At 37.6% G+C, this 17522-nt stretch overlaps 1 protein-coding gene across 4 annotated transcripts in view; it reads left to right on the forward strand.

The window, feature by feature from the left end:
* The window catches only part of KLC1 (kinesin light chain 1), a 46963-nt gene that overhangs the window by 8961 nt on the left and 20480 nt on the right, over positions 1 to 17522 (forward strand). For all 4 annotated transcript variants that reach the window (XM_058027069.1, XM_058027068.1, XM_058027070.1 and 1 more), the window contains exons 2-7: positions 7952 to 8213; positions 11326 to 11556; positions 13575 to 13653; positions 15518 to 15743; positions 16262 to 16349; positions 17015 to 17116. In XM_058027069.1, coding sequence (XP_057883052.1) covers positions 7953 to 8213; positions 11326 to 11556; positions 13575 to 13653; positions 15518 to 15743; positions 16262 to 16349; positions 17015 to 17116 — 987 coding nt within the window. In that variant the 5' untranslated portion in view covers position 7952. The remainder of the gene's footprint in view (positions 1 to 7951; positions 8214 to 11325; positions 11557 to 13574; positions 13654 to 15517; positions 15744 to 16261; positions 16350 to 17014; positions 17117 to 17522) is intronic.

Here is a 17522-nt window from a genome sequence, read left to right on the forward strand (position 1 = left end):
AGAAGTGCTGGCCTTGCAGGAGACCAAGAGACGCTGCTTCTGTTGGCACAACACTGGTACAGGAGGGAGACAACTCCCTTGCTCCAAGGGGTAGGAGGCTTGGAGCTTTGCAGTCTGCCTGCCTTCAGAGATTCCATGGACAGAACTAAAATTAAAAAAAAACAAGTTTCGCCCAACACTACCAAACAGCAGAAGAGGATTATATGCAGTTTTATTATTCTGGAAAAGAGCGGAGTTTGAATCTTGCCACAGGGCTGTTTCAGATTTTGAGTAAGGAAGTTCTGTACCACCAGCATGTAACAGATGATAGCAGCCTTGATTAACAAAGAGTTTATAAGCTGTACCTTGTTGAAAGTCTGGCTTTTAGTGCAGCTCCTCTGGACTCCTGGCTCTGGCTCTGTGGAACTGCCTTAGACACACACATGCCTGTCAGATTGCTTTTGCACTTGTTTCAGCTTTGACTAAGAGTAATCTTTTGACAAAGAGGAATCTTTGATGTGATACCAAATTCATAAAAGGGTCTTAGTATCCATCCAGTTTCATTTGAAATCTGAGATATTGGAAGGGCTTGGGTATGTGTACAGAGAATTAATTTTTCTCTTACATGCTTATAATACATCCAGACCAGTTGTAGTATCTAACACTTCTCAGAGAATCTACAGTGATTTTAGGATGTGCTGCTAGTCTGTGTTTCAGTCACTGTATTTTTAGGCCTTTGGAAGGTAAAATACAGTTGATGAGATGTGCAAAAAAGAGGGTATTTTCCCTTGATTCCTTCCACAGAAATAATTGGAATGGTATAATACTGTGTAAGGGGCAGTCACATCATCTGAGGGTCTCTGTCTGCTGCAGTATGTGAACAGGAAAAGCAAGATGGGATTTGGCTTGCAGCACTATGGAATTCCTGATATGTTTGAGTCTAAAAGAGATTTTAGAATTAGATGGGCAGGTCATCTGGATTGTCTGCAGTTAAAAGGATACAGATTTGCTGTATCATGATAATTGAAATGCCAGCTACTAGCCAGTGTTTATTCAGTGCAGCACGGCCAAGGGATTGACACCATAATCTTTTCTTTAAGAGGGAGAATAATCTGTGTAGTTAAAGAAAGCTTTTGTGTCACTGAATACTTTTACACTGTATACAGATTTTTAACTCAGTTAACTATTTCAGCAGGAAGTAATAAATTTCATTAAAATAGTTTGCTTGCTGCAGAAGAAAGAGGGCTGAGGGCTGAAAAAACTCTCAAGGCATTTTTGCCAGCTATCTTTGAAACGTGCAAAAGTATTTTTTTCAAAATAGTATTAAATTTGTTACCTTTAAGAATCTAGATATGATTGCTAAGAAAGTGTTCATTAGTGTTGAAGTAGCGTGCTACAGAAATCTAAATCAAAGGACTCTGCAGCAGAGCAAATCTTCTAGCTTGTACTTTCTCAGCAGTGCAAATCATCTTAGCTTGTGCTTTCTCAAAGAGAATTGTCAGCTTCACCCTTGGTAAGGGTTTTACAGGAGCTATTTTTGCTATCATCTCTTTTTTTTAGCAAATATGGTTTGTTAGTCTGAGTTTCTCTGTAATAATTTTTTCATTTTAGAAGAATCTGAAGATTTCCCCTGAAAGGTATGATTTGTAATTTTTTTAATAGCAGGCCCCACCATTAAAACATTCCAAGATTATTTATCAAGGTAGATGTACAGTGGCTGTGTTCTTCAGCTAAACAAGTACATAATCCTCTTCACTTAAACATAGTTTAATGCAGTGCATGGCCTTTGGTAGCCATGGAGGTTTTCTAGAGGCTGGCAGTGTTTTTCAGGGGTGGAGCTGCTGTGCTGCAGGGGTAGAACGTGAGGCCACCGCAGCCGTGTGGAGAGTGGGCTGCTCCTGGCAGTCATGGCAGAAAAGCAGCAGCCTTGTTGGAGATGTGGGGATTTCTGCCAGTATTCCAGGGGGGTTTTGTTTTACTCCTTTTAGTCAATCTGTCCTTTGCTTATTATTAGTGTCCTGTGCATTTCTTCAGAAACCTTTGGGCTCGCCTTTAGAAATGCCAAAACTTTGCAGAGGTTGAGTGTTTGTCCAGTTTACTTACCAACACAGACATTTTGTGATGTTAAGGCTGTAGGTCAAATTCCAGATGTGATTCTGAGTTTTTCTTGGGATATGTGCCCTTGACATTAAGGAACTACAAATGTCCTTTTTCAGGGCATTTATTTACCTAGCATACCTTCACTTTAAACCAGGTGGTAGGGCAGACTTCTGCATTCAGGGCTAGCTCTGAATTGAAGGCTGGCAGGAGGAGCACAGTAGCATTTTTTTTTTAAAATTCAGATGCTTACTAGCTGGTAATTGGTAGAAAAAGCGACTCCCTTTGGCGAAGGGGGAGTTTCTCTGTAGCTTAATACTGGTTGCTCGGTAGTGTGCAACTCCATCCTCTTACCTGCTTCTGGTCAGTGATTTACAGCCTCCAGAATGTGCTGCTGATTGTCCTCAGCGAGTTATTTTAAGGCAGCCGGTGTACCTGTGTGTTAAATGCTGAAGGTGCTTTCTGAGCTCACGCATTTGGAAAGCCGGGGCAGAGCAGAAGTGCAGCAGTGTTCTGTTTATAGAACTGGGTCAGCCACTGTGCCTTAAGTCTGACCTCCACCAGGACACTGTTTGCAGGTGCAGTTCCAGATTTTCTATTTTATGCAGATTCAAATATAGATGATGGGAAGAGTGATGACTAGCACTGGCAGGGAAGCTGCAGTCCTGAATATGTCAAGAGGGAAAAGCTCCTTTCCTCTGGGAGTTTAGGGATCATGTCATGGAATAAAATTCCTGACTATAAGGGATCATTTTAAGTAAAAGGAAGGCAAATCAGACAAAAAAGGAAAGATTATAAATATTCCTTATGGGAATATGACTTGTGACAGCAGAAATAGTCTTGCAGGTAAAGAGAAATTTTACATATTAAATTTGAAAAAAACAACAGATAATCATTGTTCTTTCAGACTTGGAGATTCTGACTGAAAGCCATAACAGCAATATAGTCCAAATGGAGTGTTTGTTATGTGAGTGCTTTCTGAGCGTATGCAAGGCATCCGTGAGTGATTCATCCTTGTCCTCTCTGCTGTTGCTGAGCTGCCTGCAGCAGGGGTGCGGCTGATGCGGCGTTTGACACTCTGCTCACTCCTTCCCAAACTGCTTTTCATCTCTTGCCTTTGTTGCTCGGTTTTTGTTCTTGGAAGAGCCTGTAATGTTTTGCTGGTTGTTTGAGAAGGCAGTTTTCCACATTGTGAAGATCAGCAGTTAAAGCAGCTCGTGGCATTTGAAGATGGTGCCTTCCATGATGTAACGAGGCGCGTTCTTGCTCTGAGCAGGGAATTAATGACTTGTAATTTGCAGCTCATACAAAATTGAAGCAAGTACACGGCAGATGTAGGATGCTGAACCTTGCCATTCAATTAGGAGGAACTAAGAGTGAAATTAGGGTTAAAAGCCTTGAATAGACTGATTATTGTTAGGAAACTGGGAACTGTTAGGTTCCTATTAGAGATACAAAAAGCTCAAATTAATTTAACTTTTCACTGTAACTTTGTGGAATTTGCAGTACACGTCAGGGACAGAGCCCCTAGGTATGGCTTGAGCCAGTCTTGCAGCAGCTTTTACTATTGGGAAGATGATTTACTCTTTTTTATATGCAAACACATTATTTGAATTATTTGAAAATGAATGAACACATTGAACACATTCATTTTCAGCTATGCTGCCTGTTAGCTGTACATTCAGAGAAAAAGTTTAGGGAGAATATCACTTGACAAAGCAGTTTAGACTTGGGGGGTCTTATAATTTATTTATTTAAAATTATATTTTGCAACAATTTTGATCAGACTCTAAGTACATTAAAAATTTATCTTCCAAGCTTTTAGTACTTGAAACTCATTAAATAATAAAAATATCAATACAGAGAGGGGAAGTCTTTAGGGATTCAGACCAAGGAAGAAAAATTAGAATGGTTTTATTTATTTGTTTTTAGGATCCATGCTAATCTTTAGTCAAGGAAAAAAAATTATTGTGGGTTTTTAGAATGAAATTCTTTCTTGATAAGTTTTCCTATGCAAAGAGGGATTCATACATGTTTTGGCACAAGAATATTTTGAAGTGACCTGCAGGAAAGCAACTCTTCTTTAAAAGCAGCTGGTTAGGAAAAGCTCTGTAAGAGATCTTTAAATATGAGCTGGAGAGCTTAGTAGCTGGCTGTGATATGTGTATGTCTGTGGAAGAATTTAGGCAGAAATCTGTGATGTCAGCATTACTAGTCTAGTTGGTTTGAAAGCTTTATGAATAACAAAATACTTAAACTGATTGAAGATAGCAGCCACTTAAGTTGTTTGTATATGATGAGATTATCCCAGTGGTTACAGACTGAAAGCTTGGCCTTGCTTTCTTTGCTTCAGACTCTTGCTATTCTCAGTCCATTTCTTTGTTTTGAGTTTATGTTACAAAATATTGTGGAATTCTCTTTAGTTGCAGGGGTTTTTATGTTGATCTGTCAAAATTAATTTATTTTGGTGTGTTTTAAGGCAGTGACTTGGTTTTTCTAGAAGTTGGAAAGCATTTAGTGACTTTTGGACTTCAGCATAATCAATATTATCACAAACAAAGAAGGAGGATAATATTCAAGATCTACACAGACACATACTTAATATAATAGGTAAATTTCTTAAGCCAGCTAGTGATCTGTAAGTCTGACTGCATTGCATATTTTTTTTCCTCATCCAAAATTCTGTTTTATAAACCTTTGTACATCTTAATTCTTTGCTTTGTTTTCAGTTGTATACTGAGCTAAAAACTAGTATTTGAATCTAGAATTCCTGCCCAGGTAAAATTTGCAGTGCAGTGGAGTGCAGGACAAAGCTTAGAGGAGCTTAAGAAGCCTTTCCCTACACTCTTTTTTTTTTTTTTTTTCTGTAGGGAAATATGTAGGAAGAAAGAGTTAACATTTTTGAGAAGTGACAATAGGCTGGCTAGGTTTTGTCTCCTTTCCTCTGTATACATCCTGCATACAAACTTCATTTGTTTGCTTCCTGTGTGACATTTGCTGCCTCAGGACATTCAGATCTAATTTACAGAATCCCAGAATATGCTGAGTTGGAAGGGACTCACAGGGGTCACTGAATCCAAGTCCTTGTCCTTTACAAAACCTTCCCCAGTTATATGATTATGTATTCAAATATGGGCTTGTTTGGTGAACAGGCAATGATCTTTTGTAAAATACATTTTAAAAAAATCATGATGGCACCACACCTTCACTTACTGCCCTTAAAGGCTATTAGATATTTATTCATAAATTTTACTCCTGCAGAGTCAGATTTGATAGCAGGACAAATTAGATGTTTGTTATCCTCCTGTTTTCTAAATTATTCTCCCAAGCACAATCTGTAAAACTCTGAACACCAACAGACACCCCTCAAAGCTTATCCCATAATATTTATTCCTTTCCTGTTAGTGGGAAAGATTGGGAGTCCAACAGTGTTCACTGGAGGAGACTTGAGAATCCTCTGGCAGGCTGCAAGGACCTTCCTGTCAGTCTGTCTTGATGCAGCTTTTGGCTTGGCTCCAGCTCCAGCAGATCCCTTGTGCTGCTCGTGCAGAGGCAGTGGAAGCTTTTAGCTACATTGGGGTTGGGATGAGGCAGCTAAAAAACATGGCACACTGGATTGGGACAGGGGGAATGTATTCATAAAGCAGGTCTGCTGCTGGGATGGTTTGAGTGTGGTTTTGCCCCATCTTGTTTAAACCTGCTTCTCCTCTCTTCAAAAGATGCTGTGCTGGCTTGGCCATCCTTAGTTACAGCTTCAATATATTCAGCCAGTATTCTGGGCCTTTTAATTTATCTGTATTCATCTGTATTCATCACTTAGAATTAATTTTATTTCTACTGAGGTGTTTAAAATGTGTAATTTTTTAAGACAGTATCTATGTGTGCATTACATATATATATATGCAAACATCTGCTTTTCATTTTGCTGTAAAATGGCAGAATATTGAGGCGTGCAGAAGGAATTGCTGCTATCTCTGTTCACAAAAGATATACAAATAGTCACTTCATTAGATGTCTCTGCTGGTTTTACTTCTTTATAACCAAAGGTTCAGTTCTGTGCATTCAGGATGGAAAATGTTAATTGAGGCTGTGAAAGTGTGCCAGGGCTAATTAGGGTTGTGTGCTGAGGTTAGTATAATCCATAACCATTTCCTACATGACTGTGTGTTAGAGGCATTTATTTGCAAATTTGGTCCACATTAAATTGCAGTTCATTTTTCTACACAACTTCAGAGAGTCTGTACTTTAAAACTGTCTTTTTAAGCATTCTGGGTCATAGTTCTCAGGTTAGAAGTGGGAAATGTGCAAATATCATTCTCCAGGCCTTTATGGGTTAATTTCTTATGCCATGCTAGATTAGTTGCTTTATACAGATTTATTTGTTTCTTACTGATTTATTTGTGAATACGAAGTTTCTGTATTAAATCTGGGTAGAACCAAATTCACACTTCCTCAAATTCTGTGTTTTCAGATTATTACAAAAAAATCCTACTGTCATCTACAGCTTTGGTTTGGTAACAAGTGGCTGTGCCTTTTGGGTATTGTATTGCAGGAGATCATCACAGAGAGGGTAATTTGAGCACATATAAACAAAGAGCAGCCTTTTATTTTTAATATAATACAAAAGCATAAGAGCACATCCTTTGTCTTCTTACAGCAGTTTTAATTCAAGAATTCAATGGTTCTAATTATTTTTTATTTCTCCTAAAATTACACTAGTTTTTGTAGTACAAAGTTTTAATACAGTTTTAATTCATTTTAAATGTTAGTTTGCCAGTGCTTACCCAGGTGTCTTCACATAGATGGGGTCATTTATTGCTTTTGAAAAATCTTTCCTATTTTATTCTAATTTATACTTCCTGGTTCACTCAAAGATTTAAATAGCTGAGGTATAGAGCAGTAATTTCTCAAGTCTTTATTTTCATTATAGAACATTTTTCTGGTGACATTTAAAAAGGGTCAAATGGTTTGTGTGTGTTCTGTTTACATTTTTACATTTATAAGCTTGTTTGTCACTTCAGTAACAGCATGTGTGATAATTAGAGAATCTGAGTTTCTAAGCTTTTCTGGGTCTTAATTTGCATTTGGTAGAGGTGTTGACAAACATCCAGAAATTTACTATCTTTAGTGTAATGCTTTAGATCTGATAAAATAGCACAGTGAAATGTTTCTTGCTGCAAGGGCTGTACTGTACAAACTGTTTTTTCTGGCATGAGACAGGTGTTCCATCTTCATCAAAACAGCTGCATCTAGACCTGTAGACAATTGAATATCTATGTGTTTAGAATTAAAATAATGAATTAAAGTTGTCCTGGGGGTAGTTGTGATGTTCAAAATACGTAGTGGTAAGAGCTTTTGTAGTCCTTGAGAAAGGATGAGGCTGGTGTTACCTTTTTGCAGGAGAAAGATGACTTTTCTCATGACTGATGAACTCTTTCAGAAGGCTATGTGATATTTCTTCAAATTCTTCGAGCTCCATTTTGTGGAGTTTTTTTTTAGAGAACTACAGATCAGTGGCATCTGCAAATAGCTATATTTATTATAGTGTGTATTTTATACACCACCTACTTTGCTTTTTCACAAACAGAATCCTGGAGGTGCAGCCCTGTTCCTCAGTAGTTGCTACAAATTCTGTTGCCATGTCATAGTCTGTGTTTCATGATATGGTTTTTTTATTTGGTTTATCAATGAGTGTTAATGTTAAATCTGGAAATAGAAACTGGGGAAGTTGACACTGTACAAACTCAGGACATGAAATATTGTAAAAATTGTGCACAAATATAATTGTATTCTGAATATACCTTTCAAACTTTATTCACTTATATGCTTATTTTATTTTTCCTTTTGTATTAACTAGCATATTCTTCCATTTCAGAATGTATGAAAACATGTCCACAATGGTGTATTTAAAGGAAGAGAAGTTGGAGAAGCTTACTCAAGATGAAATCATTGCCAAAACTAAGCAAGTGATTAATGGACTAGAGGCACTGAAGAATGAACACAATTCAATTTTACAGAGCTTACTTGAAACTTTGAAATGTTTGAAGAAAGATGATGAAACTAATCTGGTTGAAGAAAAATCAAACATGATTCGAAAGTCACTGGAAATGCTGGAGCTTGGCCTTAGTGAAGCACAGGTAAAATTGTGGTAAAAATGAAGCATTTCAGACATTTCTCCCCAGATATTTGTAAAATGCTGAGACATATACATTATTCTTGGATATAATGGACAAAAGCTGCTGTAATTAATAGGGGTAGGTACTGTACACCATGCTGTGTTACAGAATTGATTATGAGGTTAGTGTTAAAGCACTCATGACTAGGCTCCACTTGTCATCAGTGGCATTCAGTCTAAACATTTTCTGTTTAGACTTTCCACATCAGGCAGGTAATGTTGAAGCAGCTCAAGAACTGAGCAGTGGCATTTTAACTCTAAAAGGTGGCATAGAAAGGTCTCAAACAAACACACATATAATAAATGTATTTTCTCCAGCCTTTGAGCTTTGGTGTAGCCTTAAATTCATGTTTATATTCCCTTGCCTCAGATTTTTTATAGTAGCACATGATGCTTTTAGTGCTTAAGAATCTCTAATGTTTATTGAACATTTTACTTAACCAAAATTGAAACTAAAAGCATTTTAAAGTTTAAGACTTGAGTACAGGATCTGAACAACTTTGATGCATTAAAGAGAGGACTCTGAGATAATTTCTGTGGACTCTTAGTTGATGAAGATACCATCTGCAAAAGATAAGTGAAAAGTTATATGTTTATTGGGTTGTCAGGACTATATTTATGATATTTTGTAAGTCAAAAACCTGAAATGATATGGTATGACACTCATCCTTGTAAAATAGGAGAGTGTTTGCAAATGAGTTGAAATGCCCATGAGTTGGTTCTACATTAATAGGCCTTCTGTTGGTCTGTAACTGGGCTCAGACTTCTCTTCTGGACTGAGCTATTATTGTGTGCTGATCTGGAAGCTGTGTGCATTGGATCATGGTGAATTGAGGCTGAGAGAATGAAATGTGGGTTATCAGGCAGGGGAATATAGAAGCGCTGGACAAACTGTCAGGCCTTAGTGTGTATGTTTTATATTCTTTGATATGTTCTTGTTCAGGAGGAAAATGCTAGAAGATACATGGAGTAAAATTGCAATAGTTGAGTTACCCTTAATGGTTGTTTGTAGAAGATGTGCAAGTGAATGAGTAACTTCTGTGTAGTATTAGGACTCTGAGAAGCCAGTTCTCAATTCTGCTCTATCAGGAGCCTCAGTTGCAGATGTTCTTGCCTTGTTTGCCTCCCATGGTACTTTGTGAACTGCAGTGGTGAGGAGCCAAGAAGTCTGCATTTGCTGCCTTTGTTAGGGAGCCAATTACACTTCAGACTGCTGCTCTCAGACCTGATAAGGCTACTCTTCCTGAATGCTTTGAGTTATAACAATGTATTTTTTTTTTTAATTTTTAAATTTAAGATATGGAAATAGATTTTTTTGTGGCATGCATGTAGGTCTGGTGATGTGTTATTTCCATGAAAATGAAACTAACTTTGCTAAAGAAGTAATCAGACTTTTCTTTCAGTTAATTCTAGTGAGTAAGATTACAAAATATTTTAGTTGCCATTGTAGCTTCTTCAGTGTTTGAATACATTGACCCTATTATCACAATTTTCCTAAATATGCTTTCTCATTATATAAATGCCACTGTTTGAATTGGCCAAGTAATTAAAATATTAGAAAAATTTTTAATATGTAAAAAGGTACATGGAGTCTGGAGCTTTGGACTGGTATTAGGAAATCATACCTGGAGTTTTCCTTACCTTTACAGGAAAAATTAGTTTCTAAAGGCTTAATGAACAACTTTGACAACTAAAACTTCAGCTAAGAGCACCATCTGTTTCACATGAAATACTTAGTTTAATACCACTTAGAGATAACTTTGTTTTTAAAAAAGCCATGAACCTGAGGAGATGAAATACAGGTAACTTGGGGATGTCTACCAGATCTGAAAGATTTGTACTCTCACCAGTGGTCCACTCTGGCAAGGTGTGCATCCTGGGACTGCTGCCAGCTGTTCTACATGTGTCAGTAGAGATTGCATGAACAGTGAAAGGAGAATATCTTCTGCTGGTAGTGTTTGGCTTTCACTTAATAAGCTCCTTTTTCATTTAACTTTGCTCAGCAAAAAAAAACCAACCCAGTCCAAGTAAGCTGCTTTTATGGGTGTTCTATTTTTTGCCCTTAAAGTGACTGTGTTTGGAAGTCTGCACACTCAAGCTTATGGCTAGTAGTATAAAATGCATCTATAAATTGTGTGTTCAGTTGCACATGCACATCTCAGTGAAATAAATATCCCTTTGAAGTGTTACCATTGTGCTGAGGTGTTCAATTTAGGAGATACAAGCATGTATACAAATCCCTTTTTTGTCTGGAAGGTGCTAAATTAGAACGCTGTGTCAGGTTTTGGGTTATTTTTATGATCCTGCAAATTGAATGTATTACTGCTCCATTTTATGTTAGTGGAACAAAGATTTCCAGTTCAGTAATCTAGTTCAAATTTTTCATGCATTTTAAGATTATAGTCAATGTTCAGGGAATTCTGAAACAATTTTAACTTCTGATAGCATCATGGAAAACAATTATTTAGTAAAGAGTTCCTGTAGGTTGGGACCCCAGCAAGGGAAGGACAGGGACCTGTTGGAGCAGGTCCAGAGGAGGCACAGGATGACAATTGGGGCTGGAGACAGGCTGAGAGAGGGGGAGAAGAGGAAGCTGCAGGGAAATCTTAGAGCCCCTTCCAGGGCTAGAAGGGCTTACAAGAAGAGGGGCTTTGAAAAGTCATGTAGTGATAGGACAAGGCAGAATGGCTTCAAACTGAAAGAAAGTAGGTTTAGATTGGATTTAGGAAGAAATTCTTCCCTGTGAGGGTGGTGAGGTAGGGGGAACATGTGCCCTGTCCCTGGAAGTGTTCAAGGCTGGATGGGGTTCAGATCAACCTGATCTCGTGGAAAGGTGTCCCTGCCCATGGCAGGGGGCTGGAAGGAGGTGATCTCAGAGGCTCCTTCCAGCCCAAATCATTCTAAATGGTAAAAAGGTTTAGAGGAAAAGTGAGAACCATATCTAAAACGAAGAGAAATAGGAATGTTTTCCACATTTCACAGTTGACATAGGTTTAAATAATGAAAGCCTTGTGTGTTATGAACAGGACTGCATTCTAGGGGAAGGATGCCATGTGACACATTCTGCTTTTCAGGTAATGATGGCTTTGTCAAATCACTTAAATGCAGTGGAATCAGAGAAGCAGAAGCTGCGGGCTCAGGTTCGCCGGCTGTGCCAGGAGAATCAGTGGCTGCGGGATGAACTTGCCAATACACAGCAGAAACTGCAGAAGAGTGAGCAGTCTGTGGCTCAGCTGGAGGAGGAAAAGAAACATCTAGAATTCATGAATCAATTAAAAAAATATGATGATGATATTTCACCATCAGTAAGTACCTCCATAGTAAAACAGTAAAAACACCTTACATTTACATGTGTTGTAATCTGCCTGTTTAACAAGAAGTAACAGATACTTTTTATTTGTCCCTTAGATGTATTTGTCATTAAAATACTACCTTGTACTAGTGTCACATAGTTTGCAGAATGATTCTGAAAGCTCATTCTTATTTTAAGAGAGTATATATTTTACTGTCTGCAGATAATAAAATACATGAGGAACAGAATTGATAAATACTCATTTAGTAGCTTAAAAATGTGAAGAACTGGGCCAAAGCAAAAATCTCACTTCTATAAACTTAGCAGTAAAAATAAGTGAGAAGTATAAGCTGTGAGACATTTTACATACCTAGAGGACTTGGCTCTTTTTGACTGCAGGAAAAATACTTCATTTTTGTCTTGTGAAATCACAGCTTTTGTATCTGTTGAGAATTTACACAAGGATAAGATGTTATTGAATCCCCTTTCAGGACCATCTGCCAGACACTGTAATCATCTGCATATATACAAGCCCATTGTGTTACATATTCTTAGATTCAGAGAGAAAATGGACACAACTTTAATTTACAGAAGGAACTTAATGCTTAAAAAGACTTCTGATTTATTTGCCCTTCATTTTATAATTTTATTTTGCTTCCTTAGGCTAGGTGGCACAGTAGAGAAGGATCTAATTTTGTGTGTTCAGACCTTCTCAGTGGTGTCTGGGAAAGTGCAGTTTTCATAACTAATTATTTCAGCAATTTTAATGGTTGAAAATGGGTGTGATTTATTCATGCTTAACTGACTGCTTGACTAATCCTTTTAAAAATATTGTACATGGTGAGAGTTGTTTTCATCGATTGGACCTGGAATTTTTCAGTGCTGTTCCATGACTTGGTATTTGTGGATGGATTTGCCAGTGAAGCCTGTTCAGAAGAGGGGCAGAGGAGGGAATGTTGGGATTGTGATGTGCTGTATTGTCAGACTGTACTCTGCAGATGAATTAAGTAGCTCCATTATTTGAAGTTTAATTAACAAATAGAATCCAAGTAAGCCAAGCATTTTTATAGTTTTGCTAACCATATGGATGGTGTCTGCTTCTAGCCTTTGTAATAGTTAGTTGTATAGGCTCAGTATGAGGTTGGAGTCAACATTTAAAATTATGAACATCTTATCTGAGATGTAGTCCCATTAATTTGCTGGTTTTACAGTGCCCTTACTCTGCTAACATTGAATTTGAATGCCAGCAGCAGTTGCCTTTTCTCATCTGTGGAAAAAGGTGTTGATTGGAGAGACAGAAAAATAAGAATGTGTTCTGCTTCTGGGTTTTCTCCTTACTGAGCTCATCCTTTCTGAGAACTTCAACTGTTTATATTGTGTAGGCTCAACATTTAGGAAACAGGACTGAGAGATGATCTGTCTCTTCATTTTATATTTGAAATTATATGTAGATGCTTAAAATCATTTTAAACTGATGGATTGTGTAGAAATTAATATGGTTCCAGATGGAGACTATTGGAAATGAACTTCCTTTCAAGTGTTCTTGTTTTGTTTTTTTTTTTTTATTTTTGAACCTTCCGGACTAATTGCAAAATCTAATTATTTGTACAGAAGTTGAGTACTCAGAAATTGAGATCTCCTTATTCCCTCCCTTGCCCAACTATAACTGTGTTTATGACTGAGAAAGGTACCATGGACAGTTCTGTACTGAGCAGTGCTTTCTCTTCAGTGGGTACTTTCATGAGACCTAGTGCCTCTGTGAGAATGGCAAATGTGTTCTTGTGTGCTCAAATTGAGACTGAAATCTAGGAGACCTCATTTCTATTCCTGGCCCTTCTGAAGGTGTCCTGTATTGTTTTGGGACAGAGTGTGTAAATACATTAAAATATAAGACCTACCTTTATAAAACTTCATTGAGAAATGTTATTCTTGTCAATTCTGAATGTGGGGTTTTCCTTTAACATTGCTGGTTGATTGGCCTGCCCTCTTTTGCCTTAGCTTTAATTTGTTGGGTTTGGGCTTGTTCTGTAGGAGGATAAAGATTCGGATTCCACCAAAGAGCCTTTGGATGATCTGTTTCCCAATGATGAGGATGACCAAGGACAAGGAAGTAAGTGTACTTCAGACGACTTTGTTGGTGTGTTTCTGCAGTGCAGAATATAAAGATGCACTTTTAAAAAATGCTTGCTTCACCATTCCACTGCAACACAACTGGAGTGATGAATGCCTCTGCTAGAATAAGGAATCCAATAATTGATTTACATTCTGTACATTGGTGTGTACAGAACTGGGGCTTAGGTTTTTAGAGTTTACTAGGTGCTGTAAAGTTCAGACTGATTTAAATTCAGAATTTCTTCTGTTTTCCTTCTTAGGGTTCTCAGAATGGTTACTTGCAAGTGACTGAGGCAGATTCTAACCAGATAGTGGATTCAGTTTATGACCTCTTAAATTAATCTGATCTGAGATTTTTGTGGCAGGTTTCAATAAGAAATCTTTTTCATATAGTCTTTTGTCCTTTGCTAAGATTGTCTGCATAGTTTTAATACTAATTGTGGAAGCATTGTTTGTCTTCAGGTGAGCAGGACTGAGGAATATGCTGTGGAACTTGAGGCAGATGTTTGGTAGTGTGATTGAATAAAGCTCTTGGTAGATAAGTAAACTCTGCTTAGTGGAATGTGGTTTTTGTATGTTTGTTAACAGAACATATTGATGTTGTGGAGTCAGTGCAGTGTGGTGGGAGCAGAATGGTTTTTACCACAAAAATAACTTGAGGGACAATGTCTGAAGGGACCCACCTTTGCAATCAGCAATTTCAGATTTCCTTTATGGGCATGCCTACAAGGTACACTGCATTTTTGTCAGCACAGCAAAGCTATCCATAAGAGGCACTGAAGGGAAGGCTTGAAGGGTTTGCAGCAGGTCATTGTTGTCATGAGCTCCTTCCTTGCTCATCCTTGCTTCCCTAGAATTTTGTAGTTGGAAGGTTGAGAGGAAAAGCTCCCTTACTTCTCTTTACAAAAGACAAAGTTGACATGTCAGTGATTTCTCTGACCTTCCAAAAAATGCTGAAATTCTTCAGTGCTTTGGCAGGCAGTGACTCTGGGTATAGGCTTGGACTTGTGTGATTCCACTGCCATAAAAAGGCTCCCACTTTCTGTGAGAGTGGTTTCTGCTTAATAGAAAGGAGAGAGTAAAGTCAGGCTCAGAGAACGATAAACTTGTTCTCTAGAGTTTAATGAAAATGAACAAGACAGAATATTCTAAATCTCAGAAATTGGTCAGGTAAAGAGAAAAGGAGGCAGTAGGAGAGTAAGGGTTTTTGGGGGCAATAGGAGAGTAAAGGTTGCAACAACCAAAGGTTAGGAGCTACTGGAAAATAAGTGGCTAAGCTTCAGGGTTAGTGAGTAAAACTTGAAGGTTGACTTTGACTCGGGGCCTTTTGTCTTGTAGCTGTTGTTTCTGGCATCCAAGGTGTTTCAGTCCTTTATTGCTAATCTTAAGTGCTCCTTGGCATAGCAAACTAAGGGAAACAAACAAAGTATGTTTAGAGAAGAAGAATAAAGGAAAAAAGCTTTTCTGCAGATATTCAGCTTATGTATGTTGGTGTTCCTTGCCATATGAAAACAGCAATATTTGTAGGTGCAAAATTGTTAAATCATCTTGAGAATGGTTTGCTGAGCCAAAATAGTTTCTTGCTTTCCTCATTAGTTTTTTATGTGTAGCCCTTTGAGCTATGAGAACTGTAAAAATAATAGTAATACAATACTGGACAGGATATGAGGAATAAAACAGTCATACTTCCACAGTCACTGTTGAAGACAGCCTGACTGCTGTGACCTATGCTCTAATGCTAATTCTGTGTATTGAAGAAATAAAATTCAGTGAGTCTCTTTTTGTGCCACTGAGCACTCAAGTGAGATGTTTTATTTACAGTCATCTTTTACACAAGTTGAAATTTTGTGGATTTTTTTCAGTTCAACAGCAGCACAGCAGTGCAGCAGCTGCTGCCCAACAAGGGGGCTATGAAATTCCAGCAAGGTTACGGACCCTACATAATCTTGTTATCCAGTATGCTTCCCAGGGTAGATATGAGGTTGCTGTGCCTCTCTGTAAACAAGCTCTTGAAGATCTGGAGAAGACTTCAGGTCATGACCATCCTGATGTTGCCACTATGTTGAACATACTTGCTTTGGTGTACAGGTTGGTATGCTGACATAGATAAATACCAGTGAAATAAATACTTAGTTGTTTGGCTACAACCTTTTGATGTTCAGACTAGAATTTTTTCCCTGTTCTATTTTCCTTTTAAAATTATTATTAAAACCCTCCAGAAGTCCCTTAAATATTTGTATGTCTCCCTGTACTTAAAAGTCAAACAAGTTGCTGTATTTTTGCCTATACCTTTGCTTTGGGAATGAGGCTGGGTTTGATTTCTGGTTTTTTTTTGTCTACTGAGGGGACGTGTCTTGATTACCCACTTCAAGGTAATCTAGAGGTAGAAATTGGACATCAGTGTAGAAATGGTACATGCTCAATATAGTCCTCAACTACTAAACTATTTGCAGTCACAGGCTTCAGGATTCTACTTCCTAATTTATTAATATATTCTCAATTATTCTTTAATAGTAGCATCTTTAGGTCAGCAGTGAACTCAGCTTAATTGTTATGATTCTTCATTCCTGAATCCCCAGTGTTAATTACATCTCTTTACAATTCAGAGACCAGAACAAATACAAAGATGCAGCAAATCTCCTGAATGATGCCTTGGCCATCCGTGAAAAGACTTTGGGCAAAGATCATCCAGCGGTTTGTATACTTGCAATTGCATCATTTTAGTTTGCTTTTCATTCAACTAATTGCTTTTTATCAACTAATTCCAATGTCAAACTCAACAGGAAAGGTTGTAAGACCTGGCTTGTCTTTAAACAGTACAGGTAGGAGGCCACATTCTATTCAGTGCTGTTTCACCATGAATAATTTGCCCATACTCGATTTTGGATTGCCTGGATTTTTTGTGGGAAATCAATTTGTGAAGAAAGATTTTTGCTTACTCAAATCTCTTTATTATACTCAGATTGAAGGGGCATTTCTGGTTTCATTTACTGCTGCTTGTAAATGAAATGTAAATCAAGCATTTGGAAAATTCATGTGATACATTTGTGGCCTGTGGGACACAGGGCAGCTCAAAGTGTAGATGTGAGAGGTGCCTGTGTAAGAGAAGAACATGTTAAGATGTGTGCACTAAATGACATTTCCACAAAGGAAGCAAAATTACTTCATGATTTAGGTTTTTCTTTCCTCTGTTGTGTATGTATGCATTTAATAATAATTACTTCTTCACTTCCAAATTTCAAGAGGTCTATCCTGTGCATGGAAAATTTAATAACATCAATGCCTTGCAGGTGTGCTCATTTGTCAAGTATTTGTATCAGCACATTTCAGTGCACTTAATGTTTCTCTGCTTTTGACAGGTGGCAGCAACTCTTAACAATCTTGCAGTACTCTATGGTAAACGGGGAAAGTACAAAGAAGCAGAACCTTTGTGTAAGCGAGCTCTGGAAATCAGAGAAAAGGTAGGAGTGACAAATACAGAGCCTCTAAAGGGACTTAGGGAAGGAGAAAGCAAAGTTAAATGCTTACTTTTTTATACTTTGGTTGGGTAGATCTGTCAGATAAACCCCATTGTTAACAATGCCTAGTAGTTAGGAGTGTCTGAAATTGAAAACAGTAGGAAATTCCAGTAATGCTACGAAATTGCTGGAGCACTCTGGGTGTATGCTAAATTCTGTATTTTATGAGAAACATCTTTACCTTTTTCCTTCCTCTTTGATAGCTAAATAATTGATTTGACAAGAGCATTGGAATTAAAAAATGAAACTTAGCTAAAATTTTAAAGTTGATTATTCTCTATGTGGATATTTATTTTAGTCCATGAGATTGCATCTTCTGTTTTATATAAATAATAATTTCCCTATAATG

This window comes from Melospiza georgiana, chromosome 6, assembly GCF_028018845.1.
Source record: "Melospiza georgiana isolate bMelGeo1 chromosome 6, bMelGeo1.pri, whole genome shotgun sequence".
Taxonomy (NCBI): domain Eukaryota; kingdom Metazoa; phylum Chordata; class Aves; order Passeriformes; family Passerellidae; genus Melospiza; species Melospiza georgiana.